Source organism: Dermochelys coriacea, chromosome 4, assembly GCF_009764565.3.
Source record: "Dermochelys coriacea isolate rDerCor1 chromosome 4, rDerCor1.pri.v4, whole genome shotgun sequence".
Classification (NCBI taxonomy): domain Eukaryota; kingdom Metazoa; phylum Chordata; order Testudines; family Dermochelyidae; genus Dermochelys; species Dermochelys coriacea.
In genome coordinates this window covers 114,952,030-114,977,985 of record NC_050071.1, presented here as the reverse complement: position 1 = coordinate 114,977,985, position 25,956 = coordinate 114,952,030, and the positions used below count along the sequence as shown (strand labels likewise).

At 43.5% G+C, this 25,956-nt stretch overlaps 1 protein-coding gene across 2 annotated transcripts; it reads left to right on the top strand.

Annotated features, from left to right (window-relative positions):
• Positions 1 to 25,203, top strand: CD38 (CD38 molecule). 2 transcript variants are annotated; one of them, XM_038400735.2, is made up of 8 exons: positions 1 to 348; positions 9,281 to 9,410; positions 10,175 to 10,310; positions 14,769 to 14,851; positions 17,211 to 17,287; positions 18,168 to 18,260; positions 22,500 to 22,586; positions 24,767 to 25,203. In XM_038400735.2, exons 1-8 carry the CDS (start codon positions 113 to 115, stop codon positions 24,840 to 24,842), a joined length of 918 nt encoding a protein of 305 aa, XP_038256663.1. In that variant the 5' UTR covers positions 1 to 112; the 3' UTR covers positions 24,843 to 25,203. The 2 variants fall into 2 exon arrangements, with proteins under 2 accessions (XP_038256663.1, XP_043370057.1); XM_043514122.1 differs by lacking the exons at positions 22,500 to 22,586; positions 24,767 to 25,203 and adding an exon at positions 21,742 to 22,493.
• The last annotated feature ends 753 nt before the right edge of the window (positions 25,204 to 25,956 follow it).

Sequence of the window (25,956 nt, the reverse complement as noted above, 5' to 3'; positions counted from 1 at the left end):
AAGGCAGAGAGTGAGGGGGGAGAGGGGAAGTGCTGTTTGGTACATTAAAAAGCTACTTTTCTGTTGTGATCAGGAGAGCAGTTGCTGCTGCTGTTCACTAACTTTATCTACGATGCCCTTCCAAAACAGGTCCTCCAGGACACGGCAAAGTACCGTCCTTTTAGTGGGCATCATGGTCCTGATACTGACAATTGTTGCTGTGCTGGCTGCTGTGCTGCTGGCAAATGGAACGAAAGAGACTAGCATGCAGCTGCTACATTGGAAAGACAGAGGGACCACTAAAAATCTGCAAGAAGTCATCCTTGGGAGGTGTTATAACTACATCACAACAGTGAACCCTGAGCTGAGGTGAGTAATAATTATTGCCATGCATAATATAGTGTAATGGTAAAGGGCCTGGAACTAAGTCAACTGAAACAATATCCCGTGTTATCAGCTGAACAAGGAAAACAGGAATTAGAACTTATTACAAGTATTTTGGAGCAAAACATATAAAGTCAGATTTAAAACTGGCCACATCCTGTTGAACATTTTTGAGAGAGGATTGAGGGTGCGCAAAACAGCACAGCAAATGAGAGTGTAAAACAACTTAATTTGGGACCAAATTCTGCCCACACATATAAATGTGCAACTCCTTCAGAAATCTCATAGAACTAAACATCTGAACTCTGAGCCAGAGTCTAGTAAGTTTTAATATGTGGATGTGACAACAGTGAAGTTTAACTGCAATCTGTGAAGAACTATGTACCATATAACATTTAACTTATATAACCAAATATGTATGTGAAAGAGGCAGCAGGAGGCTGGGAAGTCATTTTTAAGATAGATATTGCTATTCAGCTATTTTTTTTCCTTTTGGAAATGAGAAGAACATTGAGAAATTCCTTTAAAATATGCAAAACAGATTTTGTGGTAATGTGGGTAAGAGGACTTGCCAGGTTCACTGTAAGCACATGGGGCTTTCAGGCTTGTGTAAAAAGAGGGATTGCAGCTGGTCATATGATTAGTGCGGGGATGTGCTGTAAAATCTTCCGTACACATTTACTGAACTCCATTAGTGTGCTTGGTGCTGTACATTATACAGAAGATGAAACAATTCCTACCCTAAGGAGCTTAGGATTTGAATGAAGGGAAAGGTTACTTAAAGCATGTTGGAGAGAGGGCATTTCAAGTGTAAAGGCTTGAACTGAAGGGGCACAGACAAAAGTGGGAGAAGATATAGAAGTGGCATTTAGAGAAGCAGCTGGGAAAAGCTCTTGCAGCAGAAGAGGGAATATGAAAGAAGGATACAAAAGCAGAGACTGTAGTTCAGGACAGAGCTGTGCAGAGTCTTGAAGGGGAGGACGACGAAACTTCTCTTCCTCCATAGAGACAGAGGTTGAAAACCCAGAGATTCCTTGCTGGAGAGGGAGTCTGGCAAGGGAAGCATCATCCTGCCTTTTCCCAGGCCCTGCAAAATACCCCACCCCCGGAATTCAGCATGGATTGGGCACGGTATTGTGAGAGGGAGCAGGGTTGAGGCAGGACAATCTCTCTACACAGTACAATTCCACCCCTACACCCACAGAGTCAACATTTTCTTGTGGAAGTGCTGTCATGTGTAACTTATGTGCCTGCCCCTGCTCCATAATGGCACAGACATAATTTAAACCTAGCAAAATATTACTAGTTTCCTGCTGGATTGCAGCAATCAACAGATCTTGCCTTCTGCTGTCCAGTGCTGAGACTACTGTATAAACAATCTAAAATCTGCAGTATTTGAAGGGAAACTGTCATGATAAAAAGCCTTGACCCTGATCTTGTGAAAATTTAAGCATAAGCTTAATTTTAAACATGTGAGTAGTATCACTTAAGTCAATGGAGCTATTCAGATGTGTAAAATTAAGCCAGTACACGAGTGTTTGCAGGATCAGGACATCCTAGTAAAAAGAAAAGAAAAAAAAGTTTCCTTGCCAATGTTACTAAACCACATTCAATTATTAAACTGAAATAACTTTTAAGACCTAACAGTCTTTTCAATAGGTATATTATTTACTTACTTTTTAATAAGGGCACTGAAAGTATACAGTCAGGGCATGTCTGCACTGGCAGAGTTACAGCGCCACTCAGAGTGCTGAAGGAAAGCCACTGTTGTGTGTTAACACTGTGAGACCCTGTCTACACTGGCAAGTTTCTGTGCAGTAAAGCAGCTTTCTGTGTTGTAACTCCTGAGGTGTACACACTGCCAAGCCACTTAGTGCGCAAAAATTGCACAGTTGTGGTGCTTTAAAAAAGCCACCCCAATGAAATACGTACAGCTTTCTGTGCCGGGGCTACAGCGCTGTGGTGCCAGTATGTTATACCAATAAAATAAAAACTAGCAGGATCTTATTAAAGAGGAAAAGGCAAAATGCCACATTTATTGTGAATACAGAAAGAATCATAGTAAGCAGTTAGTTATAGCTATAACATTCCATTCAATTTCATATTTATTCACACATTCATTCACACACACACACACACACACACACACACACACACGTTCTGCAAGGTTGTTATAGTTACCAGCCTTAGAGTTGCTCATGCCAAGCCACTGGCCAAGTGGCCTGGACATGAGAAGGGTGCAGGGCCTTGTCAGATGCACATCTGATGCTCTTGGAAGTTGGTTTGCAGAATCAGACCCCAAAGTTCTCAGTTTCTAGAGTCCATTTTTATAGGAATTTCTTCCTATGCCAGTCTATGGGAATTGCTTCATCATGCTGTTGCTGAATCAATCAGCAGATGGCACATTCCTGATGGCTCCGTACTGCCAGTGTTATTTTGTTCTTTGGTTCTCCCATTCTTGAGGCTGTTGGGTAGATTCCAGTCTGCCCTCCAGGGGGTCCTCTGGTTATTTCCACTTGACGCCTTCTTCGGCCGATGGACACTGGATTCTTAGGCTGGCACCTCCCTGATCATTCAGTTATTATCCACACCAAGCATCCATCCACATATATCTTCTATCTCCATTTTAATCACAAATTGTTAAAGTGAGATGAATACAACAAAAGGGGGGGGGGGGAGTCTCTGGGTGATGTTTCTGTTGTTACAGAGTATTGCTTTGAGTCTCTCTCTGTGTGAGTAGTTGTGGTTACAAAGAATTGCTTTGAGAACAGACTCTGTCTTAGAATGTACTAACACTCTATGCATCTGAGGAAGTGGGTTCTACCCACGAAAGCTTATGTCCAAATAAATTTGTTAGTCGCTCAGGTGCCACAAGTACTCCTCGTTGTTTCTGTTTGTACAGTGCCTCGCACAATGGGGCTCATTCTTGGATAGCCCTTAGGGATTACCATAACAAATAATAATAATTAATAGAAGGTTGACAAACTGAGCCCCTGGACCAGATGGGGTCCATGTGATGTAGAAATCCTAGCTCATGATGGATTAAGACCTTTTAGGGCACAATCTTTCCTTAAAAAAATTTATATATATGGTTCTCGCTCTTCTGGCTGTGCAAATAACTCTGACAGCAAACCAAAGTTTTTAGAGAGGTGTGAACTGCTCCTGTTCATCAAAATCATGATTTATTCTGAAGCCTAATGATGGCTCTTTATGGGCCAGATTTCCAAATAACGGAGATGCACAACTGCATTACTGATTTTGGTGACCAATGACAGTGGTTGAGAAGGCAAGTTGGATAAATGCATGCACAAAGGACCAGATAAACAAAGAGTATAAATGAGCGCTCCTAAAAGCATCAAGCATTATTCTTCCCCTTCCTCCTCCCCACCAAAGTGATACCAAATGCAACAGCAACTCTACTAACTGAAGGCCAGATCCTCTACAATGGCCCTTCACCAGCTTAAACCACATGAGGATCTGGCCCTGAAAGTTTAGTAATTACAAAAGGTCCATATTCTACCTTTGACATGTTGATAAACCACCCACTGACAGTGCGGATTCTTTATGGCTGCTACTTTGTAGCTCTCTCCCAGGGACCACAATTAAAATAAAATTTGGCCTTCTGCTATCAGTGAGTATGACAAAGGAAAGAAGTCATTAGCCTTGCTGGAAGTGTCTGCCGAGTATGGAGGAGCGCAGTCCAAAGTCACAGGCCCCACAATTAAGAAGGTCCTTATGCTATGTTGAGTCATTGCAGCCACCCCATCAGAGAGGAGTGAATTCCTCATAATGAAACCAGACATGCTGGGCACAGGAGCACTTCCACTGTTTGTTGTGAATTTAAACTCTGCCACAACATTTTCACAGTATAATCAGCAAAACAGCAGTCAGCAGGAGAGGAGGATGCTCTCTGCCTCACGGGGGGCACGCAGTATCTGTACCCTAAAAATGCATTTTCCAAAGCTGCGTTTAAAACTACATACTTTTCGTGAAGCAAATGAAACCCTAAAAGGCCAAATTCATCCTTGGTGTAACTACTTTTAAAATCAATTTAATTACACCAGGGATGAATTTGGTTCTGTATGTTTAGTTTAAAAAAAAAAAATTGCAAAGTGAAAAAAATACCAAGAACTATGTTAATCATGAGCCTCCAGACCACCACCTCCTAAAATTGCTCTTGCTTTTCTTCAAATGAACAGATACCCTTTCAAGGTTAGCCAGTTCAATCAAACTCTCATACAGATCTGCAATATACAATGTTCCAGAGGCTTTCTATTTTTCTAAAGTGCATATAACATCTGGCCATTAAAATAGCTCCTACTTGAAATGTTCTTGGCTCTAATTTAGATATGGCATATTAATAAAATCTTCTTTTAAAAATGTGGATGACTAGAAATATCCAAATTCATGACCAAATATAAGATAATGCTTTCCCCCAAATTGCTCAGACATAAGGACAATCTGAAAATATACTTACAGTACCTATTCCATTTAATTGGACAGTTACCAATTTCTAGCTAGCTCGTTTGATGTTGTACTCTGTACAGTAAGTCAAAGAGCCCAATTCTACAACCTTTAAGAGAGAGAGACAGGCCTGCAGAATCAGAACTCAAGTCTTTAGTAGATTTTACAGTTTTCTTTTTGTGCATGTTATCGCCATTTCATCTATATCATGTCCCAAGTTTCTAGTTCTATCTTCTCTACTTTTAGTCAATGAGCACCTCACACTAGACAGCAGTTACCTTCTGTGCAGTACAAAGGAAGGCTTCAGAACTCCTATGTAGTTCAGAACTTCAAGGTCAATAGCAGGGACTCCTAGGAATTCTAGGAGTTGGGGCTTATCTAGATTATCTTTGAAAAATTTGATTTTTAACTACATGATTTGCATATGCCAACTATACATACAATCCCATGTAATGTACAGTTTTTTTGTTAATTTTTTTTTAAAAAAGGATTTGAGGTAGAATCTGTGTTCCACAGGAGAGTTGATTCAAAGTAAAATAGTCCTTCTCAAAGCAAACCAATGAAATAATTTCGTTGCTCAGTTTTATAGACTGAGTTAGACTGAAACATATTTTATAGCTGGCTGGATCTATTTGCATGTTGAGGGTCTGGGTTTTTCCTTTTTTTAAAAATACTGAATTGACATAACCTTGTTTCTAAAATACCCATTCTGGTGTCTTATTTTTATTTGCTATCCAATAGAGTGGCTGCTTCATAGTAAAAGAAGCAGGAATGTTCCACAGATGTGGAAATCTAAATCCTACCTCTTCAATGATTTTAAATATTTACAGTTCAATTATCATCATTACTACTTATTATTTGTATTGTTGTAGGGTCCCAGTCATGGACCAGGACTCTATTGTGCTGGGCACTGTACAACACAGAACGAAAAGACAGTCACTGCCCCAAAGAGCTTATAGTTTAAGTTCTGCTTCCTTCCCACCTGATGTTAGTGGGATTAGCACATACACAGGTGCAGGCAGAACTTGGCTTTAGTCTTTTAAAATATTAGAAAGCCAAATCATCCTGATGGCTGTTGCTTCATCTCTCTAATAATTGTGATCACAGCCACAGTCTGGTAGCAGGAATGCTCTGGATTGAATCTATTGTTAACTCCTCATTTTGGAAATAAAAATCAAGTTTTCATCTTAATCAATGAGAGATCCTCCACAACTTTGGTCTCCTGGTCATTTTTATTTTCATTTTGCAATCGCAAACATTTGTTTTTGAACTCAGCCATAGCGTTAATCGGATTTCAAGGATGGCAGGTTACTTCACTGTATGATATATAAGGGATTCGAGGCATAGCTTTAAAAAATAAGGACCCCTTAGAAGGACAAAGATTCCCCAAGTTAGAAATAGTAAGCCATCCAAATGATATTTTCCACGTAACAATATTTTAATCCTATCCCCACAAGTCTCTTTCACGAAACAGTTGACACCTGCAGTAAAAAGGGTCCACATGCCCTTTATGTAATGTTAGCCTTTAAACAGTATGGGCTGATTCAACATGATCATGGTGTAATGTTATGTCATGATGGGATGATGTAATATCAAACCAATAAATTGCTACCATACTGGGCCACACTGCTAGAATGCCTTCAACCTGGTGTGTGTGACCCCTGCCACTTTCAGGCTGACAATCTAGTTGACCACAGTGGTATAGACACTGTCTCTACTTCTATGGCAGAGTTCCAAAGCACTGGTCCACTCCTCAGCTGTAAGCTCATCCCCTCTCCTCCTGAACTATTGCACATAGATCAGCTGGCATCATATGTCTGCAAGCTGTAGCACATCATCTATCTTCTAGAAAGCTAAGGTACTTATATGACCCTCATTCCCATAGTAATCTTTGATGTATTTAGTGCGGTGCTATTATCCCCATTTTACAGATGAGGAACAGGCACAGAGAGGCTAAGTGATATGGCCAAGATCATACAATAAATCCAAACCCATGCCTCCCAAGTTCCACGTATTGAAACCACTGGACCATCCTTCCCTTACTCAAATCCCCTTCCTCCCAGCCTGCTGTTCCACCCAGGTCATTCTGAGTCATCACATGATGGGTGGGAAGGAGCTGTCCCTAGATCTCTCTCTCTCATTCATCATTCCCTAAATGATCTGGCCCTCTTCCCACAAGTGCTACCAAGAGTTTCAGCAGGTGAACAGCACCAAGGAGGGCAGGGGAAGAAAATTCAGCTGGGCAGCATCGATCATCAAGTGCAGGGGGGTGAAGCAGAGTCAGCCGTAAAACAGGTCTTTGCCAAACTGTGCCTCAGCAACAGTTTCCAGCCTCCAATGCAACTGCTTATTTCTGCGCATCTGCTCTTTTATCATGGGAGCCCTAGGAACTGGCTTGGACACAATGTTCCTGGGATAAGTGTCTAAACTTGGGACCCTCCCGTCCATACTGGACAGTCAGCAAAGTAGTGAAATAACTCGCACTTAACCCAGTATTGTTGGAAACACACCAGTTCAGTGGCTGTCTTCTTTGGCATGCATGCTGCTGCCAGCAGCTATGTTAAATACAGCTGTCAGAACTCATTCTGATGCTGAGCAGCTGGTGTTACTCCTGCAAAAGAGGAGAAATTAGGTATTAGTGATAGTTTGATTTGGAGCAGTCAAACAAGATGCTCTCAGCTAATGCTCCCAGTCCCACTAGACTTTAAATACAGGATTGTTCAGGCTGGGGCAAACATACCAGTACAGTGTGTCTCTACAATACAGAGCCCTCAATGAAGTTTTCTGAACACATTTCTTATTCAGAATACGTCTCATGAATATGAATAATTCTTTTGGCAATGAGGGAGAAAGTTTCCTTCTTGCACTGTGTAGCACTATAGTGAAGGATCTCACCTACACACTAGATGGGACTTCTATCCTGCTTTCATTAAACATTCAGCACTGGTAAAGTCAGTGTGAGATTTGCCATTGAATTCTAGGAGATCAGGATCAAACCCTTAGTCTTAGTTAAACACACCCTTAGATCTTCCATTGCAGAGAGACAGTCTGAGTAATGATAGTTTAAGCTTTCCCCACACTTTCTCAACAATGCACTAGTATAAGTCTCAGCCTTCATACCTATTAGCCTTTCTGCTGAGATTGCTGAAAATAAGGGTGGCTAGTTAATGTCATTTGTATTGATGGATTGTGCACTGTGTCAAGTTTCCAATAGGTTTCAGAGTAGCAGCCATGTTAGTCTGTATCTGTTAAAAGAAAAAGAGTACTTGTGGCACCTTAGAGACTAACAAATTTATTAGAGCTTAAGCTTTCATGAGCTACAGCTCACTTCAGCGGATGCATACAGTGGAAAATATAGTGGGGAGATTTTATATTCACAGAGAACATGAAACAATGGGTGTTATCATACAGACTGTAACAAGAGAGATCAGGAAAAGGTGAGCTATTACCAGCGGGAGAGTGGGGGGGAGGGGAAGAGGGGAACCTTTTGTAGCGATAATCAGGGTAGGCCATTTCCAGCACTTTACAAGAACAGTTGTTCCAGCACCCCGGCTCCATTCTGTCCCCTCCTCAGCCCCAGCCCCATTCTGCCCTCAGCTCAGCTCTGCCCTCATTCCCTCTCCACCCCCAGCCCAGCTCTGCCTCTAGCCCCAGCTCCTCCCCCTTCCCCAGTTCAGCCCCCAGCCCACCTTCCTCTGCTGAGCCAGCTGTGCAGTAATGGAGGGGGCGGGGTGCAGACAGATTACATTACCGGTAAGGGGGGCATGACAAAAGCTTTGGGCACCACTGACATATCTACACCAGCAATATTATTCAACTTCTCTGTACCACAAAGTGTTCAATCTCCAGGCTAGATTCTGCCACCCTTGCTGCTCAGGATGAGCAGTCACTGACTTTGTGACCGGTCCAACTGACTGCAGTAGGACAACTCATAGCGCTACTCAGCAGGAATGTAGAAGGTAGAATCTTGACTCTCTATTTGTGTGGAGTCAGATATTTGAAAGAACTCAGGACCAAATGTTCAAGTGCACAGCACCGACAACTGGGGTCAAATTTTCAAAAGAATTCCACTCCCTTCTAGGCACCGAAGCATGGAAGGTGCTCAGTGACTACAGTGATGGGCCGCAGCATAAAATCCCTAAAACAGGGAGAGACAGGCAGAGGGGCTGATTTTCAAAATTACTCAGCATCCAGCATATACTCAACATGCTGAGGGGTTTTGTTGTTGTTGTTGAAAATCTGGCTATTTATTTTAGTGCCTTAATGAGGCACTGTCGGCCAGACTTTCTAAACACACCAGAGGGGAGGGAATCCTTTCGTAAGCCCCTCCCCCACTATTTATTTTCTCTTTGCAACACAGTAGCAACTCACAGAAATAGAAAGATGATTTTGGATGATTATCTGTTTTTTAAACGGTTGATCTCCCATTAACTATATTTTAATCTTTTCACAGAGACAAAGATTGCCAAAAAATATGGGAAACAATACAAAAGGCATTTATTTACAAGAACCCATGTAATATTACAACAGAAGATTATCAGCCGTTATTGGATTTGGCAAATCATACTGTCCCCTGTAACAAGGTAACAATATATGTGTGTGATGAGCTGTCTGGGTAGGGACTGCTTGTCTGTACATGCTAATACAATGAAGATTCTTTGTTTTGTTCTGGGTTTGTAAAGTGCCTCTAGCACAACGGGGTCCAAGGCCAATACTAGGGCTGCTAGGCACAATTGTAACAAAATAATAATAATGATGGCAATCATGAGTAACCCTCAAATACCTACAGGTACTCTGACTTCAGGCTTGAGATAATATTAGTCCCAAAGCTACTGCTTTTAGAACAAGAGAATCCTGTTCATTATAGGCCAGTGATGAAGATCACAGAGCATTCCTGCTAGGGAAAAATGTTTGGGCCATGATGGGAAATCATTGTGGCCGTTATTGCTATTTAGAAGAGAAGCTCTGTGTAAGAACAGCCATGCAGTTAGAGGCACATGGCTTTTTACTGCTCAGGTGCAGTTGAAATGCATGCAGAAACGGAGGAGTGACAGCAATTAGAGCTGGTTAAAAAGTTTCCTTCAAAATGTTTTTTCAGTGGAAAATTGTTTTTTCCCCAACCAAATTATTTTTTTTTCCCTGAAAATTTCTGTTTTCCTTAGACATTCCACTAGAATTTTTATATATTTTCAAATATTCAGTTTTTGGTCTTTTGACAAAAAACCCACAAAATACAAATGAAAACAAACATTTTCATCATCAAAACTTTTCCCAGGAAAAAAAACAAAAAACATTTCCTGACCAGCTCTCATATGCCATTTCTTACACACCATCCTTTCCCTCACAGTCATTATTTTGGAGCAAGACAAATGACCTTGTTCATCGTTATACAAAAACCAATCACAACTTCCTCACTCTGGAGGACACTTTGCTGGGCTATATGGCTGACGGAGTCTCATGGTGTGGAAAACCTTCTAGTCCAGGTAAGGATTCCTTTTTAAAAAAAAACAAACAAACAAACAAAATAAAAATAATGATTATAACTCCAGGTTTTCTTTCACCCACAAATTTCTAAAATAAGATAAAAAGAAAAGGAGTACTTGTGGCACCTTAGAGACTAACAAATTTATTAGAGCATAAGCTTTCGTGAGCTACAGCTCACTTCATCGATGCATCCGATGAAGTGAGCTGTAGCTCACGAAAGCTTATGCTCTAATAAATTTGTTAGTCTCTAAGGTGCCACAAGTACTCCTTTTCTTTTTGCGAATACAGACTAACACGGCTGCTACTCTGAAACCTAAAATAAGATAAAATCTCTTTTGGAGATGATACTTTCCATTCTTGGTTTCAGCCCAAAACAACTGTTGATCCTTTCTACCCTGCCTCAGTTATGGAAGAGTGAAAACACACTCCCATTTTCAGTTTAATTTTATCAACACCTCTTAGCTCCCAGTAGCACAAAAAGAGCTCAGTCTAGGGACATCAAACTTGGCATATGACTAGTGCTCACGTCTAGCTAAAGGCCACATATTGTCCCCCTTATTTACAGTAATCAGCAACCTATTGTGATTTCAGTGGGACCACTTGTAGACTAAGGCCCCAGTCCTGCAACATGCTCCATTCAGGCAGACTCCTGCACTTGCACAGAAGTCATTGGGGCCCCATGTAGATATAAGGGGGTTGCCTGTTCAGGCTAAGGGCCTAAGAATGAACAGAGATGTAAGAATCTCTCCCCAAATTTGAGGGAAATTTATAAAAAACAAAATAAAAATTATGTGGGAAGAGTCGCTTCTGAACATGCTCAGTGAGCATCCGGTAAGACACCCCCCCCCACACACACAAATGCACGTTCTCCTGGCTCAGGCTGACCAGGAACATTGTTGCTGGAATCATTTGCATAAGGGGACTGTAAATGCCTCACTGCCACACCTTCAACTTAATCTAAAGATGTAGGGATAAAGTGAGAGAGGCTAAAAGTCGAGTAGAGTTGGACCTTGCAAAGGGAATTAAAACCAATAGTAAAAGGTTCTATAGCCATATAAATAAGAAGAAAACTAAAAAGGAAGAAGTGGGGCCGCTTAACACTGAGGATGGAGCGGAGGTTAAAGATAATCTAGGCATGGCCCAATATCTAAACAAATACTTTGCCTCAGTCTTTAATAAGGCTAAAGAGGATCTTGGGGATAATGGTAGCATGACAAATGGGAAGGAGGATATAGAGGTAGATATTACCATATCAGAGGTAGAAGCGAAACTGAAACAGCTTAATGGGACTAAATCGGGGGGCCCAGATAATCTTCATCCAAGAATATTAAAGGAATTGGCACCTGAAATTGCAAGCCCATTAGCAAGAATTTTAATGAATCTGTAAACTCAGGAATAGTACCGAATGATTGGAGAATTGCTAATATAGTTCCTATTTTTAAGAAAGGAAAAAAAAGTGATCCGGGTAACTACAGGCCAGTTAGTTTGACATCTGTAGTATGCAAGTTCCTGGAAAAAATTTTGAAGGAGAAATTAGTTAAGGACATTGAAGTCAATGGTAAATGGGACAAAATACAACATGGTTTTACAAAAGGTAGATCGTGCCAAACCAACCTAATCTGTTACTTTTTCAAAAAAGGAGATTTTTTAGATAAAGGAAATGCAGTGGATCTAATTTACCTAGATTTCAGTAAGGCATTTGATACCGTGCCACATGGGGAATTATTAGTTAAATTGGAGAAGATGGGGATCAATATGAACATCAAAAGGTGGATAAGGAATTGGTTAAAGGGGAGACTGCAACGGGTCCTACTGAAAGGCGAACTGTCAGGCTGGAGGGAGGTTACCAGTGGAGTTCCTCAGGGATGGTTTTGGGACCAATCTTATTTAATCTTTTTATTACTGACCTTGGCACAAAAAGTGGGAGTGTGCTAATAAAGTTTGCAGATGATACAAAGCTGGGAGGTATTGCCAATTCGGAGAAGGATCGGGATATTATACAGGAGGATCTGGATGACCTTGTAAACTGGAGTAATAGTAATAAGATGAAATTTAATAGTGAGAAGTGTAAGGTTATGCATTTAGGGATTAATAACAAGAATTTTAGTTATAAGTTGGGGACACATCAATTAGAAGTAACGGAAGAGGAGAAGGACCTTGGAGTATTGGTTGATCACAGGATGACTATGAGTTGCCAATGTGATATGGCTGTGAAAAAAGCTAATGCGGTTTTGGGATGCATCAGGAGAGGCATTTCCAGTAGGGATAAGGAGGTTTTAGTATCGTTATACAAGGCACTGGTGAGACCTCACCTAGAATACTGTGTGCAGTTCTGGTCTCCCATGTTTAAAAAGGATGAAATCAAACTGGAGCAGGTACAGAGAAGGGCTACTAGGATGATCCGAGGAATGGAAAACTTGTCTTATGAAAGGAGACTTAAGGAGCTTGGCTTGTTTAGCCTAACTAAAAGAAGGTTGAGGGGAGATATGATTGCTCTCTATAAATATATCAGAGGGATAAATATAGGAGAGGGAGAGGAATTATTTAAGCTCAGCACCAATGTGGACACAAGAACAAATGGGTATAAACTGGCCACCAGGAAGTTTAGACTTGAAATCAGACGAAGGTTTTTAACCATCAGAGGAGTGAAGTTTTGGAATAACCTTCCAAGGGAAGCAGTGGGGGCAAAAGATCTATCTGGTTTTAAGATTCTACTCGATAAGTTTATGGAGGAGATGGTATGATGGGATTTTGGTAAGTAATTGATCTTTAAATATTCAGGGTAAATAGGCCAAATCCCCTGAGATGGGATATTAGATGGATGGGATCTGATTTACTATAGAAAATTCTTTCCTGGGTATCTGGCTGGTGAATCTTGCCCATGTGCTCAGGGTTTAGCTGATTGCCATATTTGGGGTCGGGAAGGAATTTTCCTCCAGGGCAGATTGGAGAGGCCCTGGAGGTGTTTTTTTTTTTTTTTTTTGGCCTTCCTCTGTAGCATGGGGCATGGTTGACTGGAAGGAGGCTTCTCTGCTCCTTGAAGTTTTGAACCATGATATAAGGACTTCAATAGCTCAGACATGGGTGAGGTTTTTCATAGGAGTGGGTGGGTGACATTCTGTGGCCTGCACTGTGCAGGAGGTCGGACTAGATGATCAGAATGGTCCCTTCTGACCTTAGTATCTATGAATCTATGAATCTCCCCCTCAGAATTTTTCACCTAAGCCTGTTGCTGTGATGGGGTGCAATCAGTGGTGAGCTGGAGCCGGTTCGCACCAGTTTGCTAGAACCGGTTGTTAAATTTAGAAGCCCTTTCAGGACCGGTTGTTCCGCGAGGGACAACGGGTTCTAAAAGGGCTTCTAAATTTAACTGGCCAAAAGTGGCACCTTAGGCGCCGACTCCATGGGTACTCCAGCCCCGGAGCACCCAAGGGGAAAATTTGGTGGGTGCAGAGCACCCACCAGCAGCTCCCCGCCCCAGCCCCAGCTCACCTCCGCTCTGCCTCCTCCCCTGAATACACCGCCCCCCCTGCTTCTCTGCCCCCCCCCAGGCTTCCCACGAATCAGCTGTTTGCGCAGGATGGTGGGGCAGGCTGAGAAGAAAGTGGCAGCTTCCTGCTCAGGCCCAGGGAGGCAGAGGTGAACTGGGGCGGGGGTGCGAGGAGGGCCGCCCGTGCCACAGCAGGTAACCCGGGGGGGGGGGCACGCAGGGGAACCGCTCCCCGCCCCAGCTCACCTCCGCCACCCTCGGCCGGAGCGGGAAGCCGCCGCCTGCTTCTAAGCCCTCCCAGGCTCCCTGCCGAACAGCTGATTTGCAGGACACCGGGGGAGGGGGCGGAAAAGCAGAGCCGGGTGGTGCGTTCAGGGGAGGCAGCGGAGCGGAGATAAGGTGAGCTGGGGCCAGGCGTGGAGCTGCTGGTGGGTGCTCTGCAGTCATCAAATTTTCCCTGTGGGTGCTCCAGCCCTGGAGCACCCAGGGAGTCGGTGCCTAAGGCGCCACTTTTGATGTGATCAGTGGGGGAGCGGCCGCTCCCCCTGCTCCCCCCCAGCTATGCTCCCCCACCCCTAGGAGCCAGAGGGACCTGCCAGATGCTTCCTGGGAGCTGCCCCAGGTAAGCACCTCTGGGACTCCCCACTTCGCCTCCCCTAGCAGGTGCCTCTAGCTCTTCGGAGTGGGGTGGGCACCCACTACGGTGGCCCATGAGACCTCCTGTCCAGTTCTGGGGGCAGTCAGGGGACAAGGGAAGGGGGTGGATGGGGCAGGAGTCTCAGGGGGTGGGGGTAGGCAACGACACCCTGGTGGGGTGAGGAGAGAACCCGCTGTTAAGATTTTGGCAGCTCATCATTAGGTGCAATGTTTATTTTTGCCATTCTTATTCAGCACTGCAGGCAGTATTAAAAAGTGTCTGACAATTTCTTCTCTTATCTTAGTTATTCTGCATCATATATTTATTTAGGAATTAACTATGAATCTTGTCCAAAATGGAGTGAATGTGAGAGCAACCCTCTTTCTGTGTACTGGAAAATGGCATCCAAGATGGTAAGGATCATATAGCAACTTTTCCAGGATCACAGTTAGAATTTATTTATCCTTTTGGGGTTGGGGATGTTGAAAGAGGGTAAAATCTTGGCCCCAAGCAAGTCAATGGCAAAACTCCAATAGACTTAAGTGGGACAGGGTTTCACCCAGACTGTGGAAAACTGGGGCTAAAATGTTGAACATCTAAATTTGTCTGGTATGTCTGTTCCATTGGCTAGAAAACAAAGGCTTTGATCCCACTACCAAATCCATGCGTGTGAATCCCTGAGCCTTTGTAAGATGCATTGACTTCAGTGGGACTCTGTGCAGACATAGAAGGCTGCCTGCACAGATCCTATTTTAGGATTGGGGCCTTAACTATTAACCACGGCTCCCCACTTTAATGGCCAGTACTCTTTCCCCCCCCCATATTTTTATCATAATCAGTTACATCCTGGAACAATAATTTTAATCAAAATATTCATGTTTATAACAATGAAAGAAATACAGCAAAGGAAAAAGTGGTCAACAGTTAAACCTTTGAACACAGTCTGATCAGCTCAGTGGTCTGATGTGAATTCCTCCCAAACTATTAGGAGTGATGCCACAAATTACTCAAAATGTCTTTTCCTCTCAGGTTTCACCAAAGACGTTGAATGGGTCAAATTCAAACACCGATTAGACTATTATGAATTGAAAGTTGTGCCATGTGTTTTTGGAAATACAGGTTTCCCAAGACTTTCACAAGGTCTCACGTTTCACACAACATTTAATGTCACAATAATTTGGGCATTATTATTCTTACTTGAATGGGTCCCTCCATCAGTGATCATCTCGATATTTGTGTCACAATTAGTGCTTAACAAACATTAACCAACCATAATATAATCATAGGAATCATTCCTTCATACAAATACACAAGATCACAATTGCTAAAACAAATGACTTTTTAAACCTCAATGCTAAAAGCATGCTGAAAACTGCTGTAGAGCTTGGCGGAGAGAATGAGCACCTCCTTGGACCTTTTTAACATAACGACAAGAACTCCTCTGTGAAGCCCTGATTCAGCAAGGTGTACAGGTAGGTGCCTTACTTGAAGCACATGAGTAGCCCCATTGACTTCAATGAGACTCCACATGCTTAAAATGATGCATGTGCTTCAGTACCTTGCTGAATCGGGGCCTCACAGAATGCTTATTTAACTCTATTCTGTTGGGGTTCTTCTGGCTAAATCAAAAGGTAATTTAAATTTATCATCAAATCTGAAGATTTAGGAGACACCGAGTAAGGATATTGGAAACAAAAATGGTTACATGTAGAACAAAAAATATAAACACACTTCTTAGAGACTATACTTAACCTTTAACAGGCTAAAATCCTTGTCTCAAGTAGTTTCTCACTGAAGGCAATCTCCCAGCATCACCAACCAACATGGCTGGGATCCACCTTTCACAAATGCAAAAGACACTGTCCTTCTTTCGCTCTCAGTGATGGATACCAAAGTCTCCTTATATTTCCCCAAACTCCTTGTTTTGTCCCCAGAGTCAGGATGGTCCCTATGATTCCTTTCCTGGTGTGCTGGCTCCAAGTTGCCCTCACAGACATGTGTTGACTCCATATTCAAACCAGGCTTCTATTGTGTTGGCTTATAATGCTTAATCTACATAGGGACCTAGGCAGACAGGTGTCTCGCAAAACCGATTTGTCATGCTGCCTGGGACACAGACTCTAAAAATATATTTTCAATACATATACACAACAATATCATCCATCCATCCCTCAAGAGTTATGTGGTTCAGTATGGCATAAGATACCTCATTATTAGATCTCACACGATCCTTTTTGGATAAATACTGTGAAAGCAGTGTGTTACGTGTAGTTAGTTTGTCAGGCCTGACAGAAGTTGCTACTACAGAACAGTGAACCCTTTGCCAGTTGGTATTCAGGTCACAGTTAGTTCCCCAGCATAAATTAAGCAGCCTGAGGGCTGCTCTAATTTGCACTGGCTGCCAGTAAACCCACGGTCTGACACAAAAGGGCTCAGGGAAGTCACAGCAACGTCCTCTACACCAGCAGCCAGGAAAACTGTGGCACAGGAGCTGTTATGCCAGCTTTACACCATCACAGGATCTCCCTACATGAGCTTATCCATTTGCGGTTGGTCAATGTAGCTTTAGGGTAACTTTGCACCAGTGACAGAAGATGTGGCCCTTTATTTTCACTGGAATCTTCTGGTAAAATAGTGAACCCAGATCCTGAGCTGGTAAACATTGGTGCAGCTGTACTGAAGTCAAAAGAGCTATGCTGATTTACTCTAGATAAGGATCTGACCCTGTGTTTCATGTAATGCTAAAGTACAATGTACATTTGCTTTGTTTAGTTTGCAGAAGGAGCATGTGGTGTGGTTCAAGTGATGCTCAATGGATCAATAGATGCTGGAGCATTCAGAAATAACAGGTATCTACTTAATTGATCGCTGCCTGTGGCTCTGTCTTATTACTCACTTCGGGAATGTGTACTGGTGCAGGTGTCTGTGATAGTAAATTCCAGTGCAAGACTGGAGACTTATAGGGGCAGATCTTCTTCAGCTTTGCTAAATTAGTGTTGCTCTGTTGACTTCTATGGAGCTATGCTAATTTACACTTGCTGAGGAGCTAGCCCATTATATTATGCATCTTCTGATGCATTTGATTTGGATTTTTTTTTCTGAAAGTGGCCACAATCCACAGAACTTTATGCAGTAAGCTCAAAATGAACTCCTTCGCTATATTACACTCACATAACTGACACATACAACTACCCTCAGAGTGGATTTCTTGGGTTATGCTCCCCCAGAGATAGTACATACTTTCAGTGACTGACAGGAGGTGCTGCCTCTGCTAACTCTGTGGGATGAAGAAACTTGTGGATAGCACAAGCAGAAAGTTTTTTTTTTCCCTTTAGCAGTGGGAAGCACTGGTAATCCAGACAAGAGACATCCGATGAAGTGAGCTGTAGCTCACGAAATCTTATGCTCAAATAAATTTGTTAGTCTCTAAGGTGCCACAAGTACTCTTTTTCTAAAGAAGAGAAAAATCATTAGGAATGAAAGAACCTCAGACTGTTTCATTCTGCAAACAGCTCCAAAGGCTCTCAATAGAGTTGAATGAAAATGGGGGAAAATTCCTTTACCACAAATTAAATAGTCCATGAAAATCCCATGGGAAAATTACATGTTCTCTCCACTGGGAATAATGATAACTCATATGAGTATGTAGTAGTGACTGGAAAACAAACTTTGTTTATCTTGTTCTAAAGCTAAGATGTGTGTTGCTTTTTCATGCTCCCATTCTTACAGCATTTTTGGAAGCGTTGAGATCTTTAACTTAGACCCAGAGAAAGTTTCTACAGTGCAGATTTGGCTTATGCAGAACATCGGTGGACCTCCAAGGTAAAGTTTGCTAGTACAAAATAGTGTGAGATGCTTTATTTCTATAATTTAAAGTGAAGTTCAATTCTGAAACATGACTAAAAATAGCACTCTCTTACCCATCAACTTTGTTCCTTGAATGCAATTAGCTGCTTACTTTAGTAGAAATAATAAGATTTTTACCACTTTTTATTAAATTATTATTATTATTACTGCCAGCTCTGCTGAGCCAATACAGCTCTGGAAGAGCAAAACTATTTCCTTTCTGTTAACTATATCCAATTGTAAGGCTATCTCCGCAACCCTGTTGTCTTCAAATTCTGTACCTCTTTATATCTGTGCAATCCTACGGAGGCCCAACAGATCTGTGTAGTGCTCAGACATAAAGAACACAGTTTGGCTGAGTTAGCAGATCTGTGCAGTTGGAAAGCATCTTTTTACATGGAAACTGAGCAAATATGCTCTGCAGGTCACCGAGAGGCAATCAATGCACAGTAACCATGAAGCCATGTTTTGCCAAGTAATTTTTAAAAATAGAACCACAATTTAAATGTTTATTTTTAACTATTCATACCAGACAGTGCCCACAAGTCAGAGAATTTCTATTCTATATAGGTTTTATAAAGAGCTCCTCACCATAGTATCTGAGCACCTTCCAGTAGTGCATTAAGTGACATGACTAACATCTGTCACACATCTGCTCTCTCATCGTCTCCATAGGGGGAGAAGTACATACAACGGAGTGTTTTGTTTTGGAATTTTAATTTTGTATTACACACATTCCTGTAAGTTTATGTTAGAGAAGGCAGTCAAACAAATGCACCTTGCACTTACAGTGGAAGGTGATGCAGTCTGTGAGGGTCCTCTATAGGCAAGGGGGATCTTCTACATGGATTTTTGAGCATACACTTTGCACTGATGCACTGGCACAGCATGCCTGCAATGTGTCCGAATTTAGCCCTCTGATCTCAATTGCTCTGGTGTAAATACAGAGTAACTCCATTTATTTACTCCTGATTTGCCTCAGTAGTACACAGATTAGAATTGAGCCCTGGAAGCCTTTCCACCAGTTGAGGACCTCTGCTTACTACTTAAGTCCACTAGAGTGTCTGGCCATCAACTGAGACATGTGACTGGGAATAAGCAGGAAGCATTCTAACAAATGAATTCATCTGGTCACAAAGGGCTCAGCCCCAAAGCAAGATAAACATTATTTTAAGAGAACCCAAAACATCCAGATTTCTAAAATCAAACCACGAGGGGCAAGTGACACACAGGACAGACAAATTCCGTAGAGGGGCTCTAGTGACTCCATAAACCGAGGGTTGCCAACTGTGTGATCACACAAACCCAAACACTGTTGCCCCACCCGTGCCCCGCGCCTTCTCCGAGGCACCACCCCATTCACTCCATCCCCCTCCCGCCGTTGCTCGCTTTCTCCCACCCTCATTCACTTTCACCAGGCTAGGACACAGGGTTGGGGTCCAGGCTCTGGGCTAGGGCCAAGGGATTTGGACTGTGGGAGGGGGCTCCAGGCTGAGCCTGGGTTGGGGTGCAGGGTGCAAACTATGGTAGGGAGTTTGGGTGTGTGTGGGGGCTCAGGGCGGAGACAGGGGTTGGGGTACAGGAGGAGGTTTGGGGTGCAAGCTGTGGGAGGGAGTTGGGTGTGGGAGGGAGCTCAGGGCTGGAGCATAGAAAGGGGTTCAGGGTGCAGGCTCCAGCCAGGAGGCGCTTATCTGGGTGGCTCCAACCTGCAGCTCCTGGGGAAGGGGGCTCCGTGCACTGCAAGTGCCGCCCCCGGAGCTTCCATTGGCTGCAGCTCCTGGCCAATAGGAGTCGTGGAGTCTGCGCACTGCTCACCCCAAAGTGCTGAGACCTCCTGCTTTCCCCTTCCTTCCCCACCAGGGGTCAGAGACATGTCAGCTGCTTCCAGGAGCGGCCCAGGGCCAGGGCAGACAAGGAGCCTGCCTTACCCCTGCTGTGCCACTGGACTTTTAGCATCCTAAAATATCCCTGTTTGGCATCAGTAGCCTCCAAGAGATAGGGCCTGATTCCAGGAGACTCTCAGATACACCGGCAGGGTTGGTAACCCTACATAAACCACAACAGCATATCTCTACATCTGCATTGACCCCTCCTTACACACACTTCACCCCTCCCAGTGCTGCTGCCTCTCCCCACACCCAGCCTTTGTAAAGGTGCCTTAGTAGCTCAACAAAAAGTCTCCTCACAGGACTGCAGAAACAGGAAACTTGCTGCTTTTGCTCAACAGCATCACAACCACATCACAAGGCAGGGGACTTCCCCACTGACTAAACAGGAAGTAAAGAAGGGGATGGAGCATGGCCATGGAGTCACCCAGTTAACTGCTTGATGACCACTTTGACAGAGAGACGCAGCCTCCTTGAATGCCCCTCCCCCATGATAATGATCACTGTCCACACTTACTTGGTACCACCAGCCATAGCTTTTGCTCCCTTCAGCAGAACGACCCACATTTCCCTCCTCAACAGAGACCGAGCAACTCTCACCTCATGCTCTAGCAGCCTGCTCAGCCCCTCTGGAGCCACACTTTCCTCCTATGCTGAGGCCCCTCCAACACCCTCACAGCGGTTTCCCCTTCACTATCCAATTAACATCTCTGGCACGTTGGCTCTGAATGTTGATTTGATTCACATCACATGTTGTGTCAGCCCACAGCTTCAGGAACCTTTTATGAATGAGGAGGATTGTGTCTGTCAACTGGCCTGTGTTTAGTGGGGCAGTCCTGCATTTGCCCCCATAACCTGTTACCTCACTGATCTGTCTCACGTGCTGGGCCACTGGGATTGATGGTTTTTGACTACAGTTTGCATCTCCTCCCACTCAGGGGCTCTGTCTCACGTGCACTCCTCCCCCCCCCCCCCCAACACACACACTTTCTTCACTTCCACATCACTGGAGCCTTAAATGAGCAGGAGGGCTGACTGTGCTGCTACAGACAGGGAATGTGTGAGGCACCCAGCACCACTTTGCTTCTCCCTTTCTCCTTCCCTGGCTGCTCTAATCCCTCCTCTTGCTGTGCTTTGCTGCACTAATAGCTGTTAGCTGCTAATACTTTCATCTAGACAACTCCCAAATGGTGTATAGGACTCACAAGAGGAAACCAGGTTTCTCTGTTTTTTCCAGTTTTAACAAATGGAAAACTCACCCTTAGATCATGGACTTCATGCAGGGATTGCAAAATGAAATTCTATGGCCTGTGCGATATAGGAGGCCAATCTAGATGATCAGAACAGTCCTCACTGTCTATGAATTCCTTACATACCAAATTTCATGAAACTGACAACTAAGTTATACCTGCAAAATATACACAGAGGTGCAAACTGCCTGCTAAACATATATTGACAGGTGTGCAGACAAGTGCTGATTACATGGTTTGTGATGGGAAAAAATGTTCATTTGTAGCTGCACTTGTGTATTTTGTGGACCAACCCAGACATCTGTTTTGTTTTTGTTTCAGTTTGGCCTTGGGTTGTATGCATCAGTGGGCTCTGAACACATCACACTGGAAATTAGCACCAATCCTGGTGTTGCATAGCATTTAACAATTAGCAATGGAATTTATTCAGACAGGGATAAATTCACCTTGAAGAAGAGAAGCAGCACAGGGTCCTCCACACAACTTAAACTCTTTGGGAGGGATAGACAGAGGGAGCTGCAGGTGGAATGGCCAACTGCAGGAGAGGGATCTGGAGTAGGGACCTACATCCATGAATATATGGCCAGTCTCCCTTCTCCACTGTACACAAACAGGACCTGATCACGTTGCTTTCCATGGATTTCAGTGAGCCTTAGATCAGGCTCACTGAGGCTGTAGAGCACAGGGTCTAGAATAGCAGCTGTGAATGGGCAAGTTCTGCAGCCCTCATGCCCTGCCGGTGTGTAAAAGGACTGAATTATTTCTCACAACACAATTAACTCCCCATGCAAAGACTTTTTGCAGGAAAGAGCGATGGTCACCCAAGAATTCTACTCAGTAAGGCCCTGATCCATGTGGTCAGACCCCCCCCACCACCTGGAGCTCCATTGATGCCACTGGACTTCACAGAGGCACTGGGGCTCCCCGGCACTGATTAGCTGGCAGGAGTGAGGTACATTTAACCATATGTATGGTCAGACAGCATGAGGCAGCATAGTGTAAAATCCACCTGTGTCTGCCAATTGTGAACTTCACACACATGCAGGACACATGTAACAACCTGAGGTTTTTCTTTTCAGTGAGTCCTGCACGGGTCGCTCTATAACAAGGTTAAAAAGCATCTTAGAGGAACGAAACTTCAGTGTCTCCTGTGAGGACAATTATAGGTAATTTTTTATCTGCTTTGGGTTTGAGTTGGAATCTACTTGTATAAAATGAGGCAGTTTTCCTCCTAATCAGAATATTTTTTGAAGAAAATAGGTCATGTTTTATTATGCTAATGTATCAGTGGCCATTGTGAAAATGACATCAGTGGCATAAGTTTGATGTCCTAATAGTACTCTATTATACTTCTGCTCCAAAGACTGCCCTCGTTTCCTATCCACTTCTAGGCAAATTCAAGCTGCTGGTGCTCCTCTTTCAAGTCCTCTGTGGTTCAGTCCTCGCTACTAAAGTCAATCCTTCTCCTAACACTCTGCCATGGCAGTAGAGAACAAGAGATGCGCTCCCATTTGTCATAATGCCTAGATTTGATCTGCTGGGGGCATTGCATTTTCAGGGGCTAGCCTCTGACTGTGGAATTTGCTTCCTTCATTGCTGCTTGACCTTCTGGACCTGCTATATAGCCCATCTATTTAGTGAGGGTTTGCCTGAGAAACAATAGCTGGAAGTGCTAAGTATTATTATTATGATTGCCCTCTCCATTCCCTTACTCAGAAGAAGGCTGCATGCTGGGGGCGGGGACCCATTGGCACCACTCAAAGCTGCTGCTGCCTGAACATTGCAGCTGCTTGCAACCAGCTACATGGAATTATGGAGGGTAGGTGGGAGAATTTCCAAGAGCCACGTGATCACTTCACTTGCAGACACAACAGCATGTTTGCAGCGTGTGCTTATTTGGGTGGGAATGCATCAGGGTCCTACAGTTTTTTCTACCTATAGCGATCCTCTCCCATGCTTATCATGATCTTGAGGAAGAATTATAGGCAATTCCTGCAAGAGTCAGACATGCATCAAGCTGGCTACTGGGGAGGAATGGCATTTATTAGGGCATTGCTTCCAGTTGCCATGATGAAGAATATGGAAGTAATCTGGTATCCATTTTCAGGGGCTCATGGCGATGGTGGGGGAAAAAAAGAGAGGCTAAGACTCTCTAATATTGATTCAGATTCATCCAAATGGAGGAAATAATTTTTGTTAGTGACAATGCTGTCCTGGGAGTGAAGTTAACTAGGAACAAGAATAATTCTTATTTATCGAGAACAACTTTCCTTAGAGCAGAACTTGTATATTGATAAGAATATTTCCTGAGTAACCAATCATTTCAATAAATCATTGGGAGTTTCATAATTTAAAATTTTAGTCATCTTTAACTGGCTTGTAAAGGAGGATGACTCGACAAATGAGTCATCTGGCACTAAGATTTTAATGTTCTGGAAGACAAAGCCATTTCTTCCTCTTTGTAATATGCATTACTGGGGCTGATTCATAAGCACCTTGTGGAGTCATTTATACTATTATCATGTAAAATGCTGCCAAATGAGAGTCTTAGTATTTTGCATCCACTTTGTTCCCATGTAAATCTAACCCTGGCCAACACTGGGGATTAAACCTACAATGGCTGGAGCTAACAGAACAAGAATCTGTGGTTGGGGGCTGTAACAACTCATATCCTTTGTGGAGAGGAGGACCTGTAACACACTCACTGGTGGGTTACAGAAGTGGCACCCCAATAATGATTTAGGGCTTCTGTCAGAGCTCAATCAATAATAACCAGCTACCCAAAGCAACACTGACAATTAATTAGACCACGTTAGGTGAAATGGGGGCAAGAAGTAGTATTTTCAATGTATAGTAAAACTCTTCAGACCAGATATTCAGCTGCTGGCAATCAGCATTGCTCCACTGAAGCCACTGTAAAAGGAGCTATGCTGATTTAAATCAGCTGCACATTTGGCTTTTCATAACTTACAGCAAGTATAGCATGGATGGATGCTTCTTATTTTTGTCAGACAGTCAACATGATGTTCTGTTAATAACTCAAAAACTTGGTTCAGTGAAGAAATTTCAAACCCACAACTCTAAGTATGTTTGAAATTTATTCATATGTGTTACTGAAAAAGCATCAATGGTAGACTGCAGTAAGGAGAAAACATCTAGCTGTGTCTGTGACATACAGTAACTTATATGACCTTAAGAAAGGAGATCTCATGAACTCAGAACTATGTAACGTGTACTTTGACTTCCATGTGGCACTTGATAATTGCTTTTAATGATTGATACAGTTATGACACCATACACCCAAGACAGCCACTAATGTTTGGGTTTCTTTTTTGTCTTATCACAGGCCAGTTCATCTGCTTCAGTGTGCAAGTGATCCTGACCATGCAGACTGCACACTTTGCCCCAATAGTGTACAGTGAAACAATACTCCACATTGCTTAAATCATTCCTTAACTGTGTATGATACTGAACAAGAGCATGTGTATATACTGCATAGGGTACTATATAGTATAAATGTGTCTACAAACACCGTATGGTACCAGAAAACCTTGCTGTGGCTGTTACACTAATAAATGAAGGAAAGGAGATGATATTTTAGGTGCGGTTACTGTACACAAACACACATACTGCTCACACTGGCTTCCAACCTCTTCAGCCTGATGGCCAAACATATTGTTTCAGAAAGGTCAAGAGGGCCACAATACATTTTTTGGGTCAGATTCTCAGCCCAGCTCTGCTCCCTTTAACCAGTGCAGGTGGTGCAAAGGGAACAGAAGCCACCTGCAAGTCCCCTGCTGGGGATTTCCTGGAGTAGGGAATACATAGGGAAGAGCCATTGCCATTCCTTCCTGGCACACAGGGGAGTGTGGGAGGAGGGAAGGGGAAGTGGCTGGAACAGCTGTGCTCTGGCTATCCCCAGTGGGAATGTGTTTCTCAGAAGACTGCTGCCAAATGATACAAATTACAGCAGCCCATAAGGTACTCTGAAGTATACCAGGGCAGGGACAGACAATCAATCAGTTACAGCTTCTCCTCTTTTCCTCCCTCTCTCAGGCTGCCCTGTCTGGTTGTGTGAGGGAGGGCAGCCTTCCATTGCTGGGCACTTCCTTAGGCTCTGGCACAGCCAGTTGAGCTTCTCTCCTGTTCTCTCAGTGCCTGGAAGGGAAGCCTGCACCAGAAAAGCCAGAACTACGCTCATCGCCCTACCCAGTATGGCAGTAGGTGGCCAGCAGGGAAGCTTAGCAGCTGAAGCAGGCAAGAGATAGCAGCTCTCAGAGCACTTCCAGCTCCCCCAGACCTAGTTCTGAGGCTGCAGGAGAGGCGGTGGGAGGTACCTGGGGACGAGGCAGCAACAGGGCCAATTCCAACACTTCCATTTAAAAGTCACCAGGCACAGCTCAGGGACCACGTTTTCAGTACAGAATCAAAACAGTCATCCTCAGTCTACAAAGTAGCCTCCACGCCACAGCGTGGACACCACTGAGAGAGAGACAGACAGGAATATCCCAAAATAAGTAGTCGCTGCTTTAGCTT

Excerpts from the sequence above, each read along its gene's own strand:
- CD38 (XM_038400735.2), top strand. The coding sequence starts at position 113 with ATGCCCTTCCAAAACAGGTCCTCCAGGACACGGCAAAGTACCGTCCTT. Across the intron at positions 9,411-10,174 it reads ATACTGTCCCCTGTAACAAG|TCATTATTTTGGAGCAAGAC; the intron begins GTAACAATATAT and ends TTTCCCTCACAG. Across the intron at positions 17,288-18,167 it reads GGAGCATTCAGAAATAACAG|CATTTTTGGAAGCGTTGAGA; the intron begins GTATCTACTTAA and ends CCATTCTTACAG.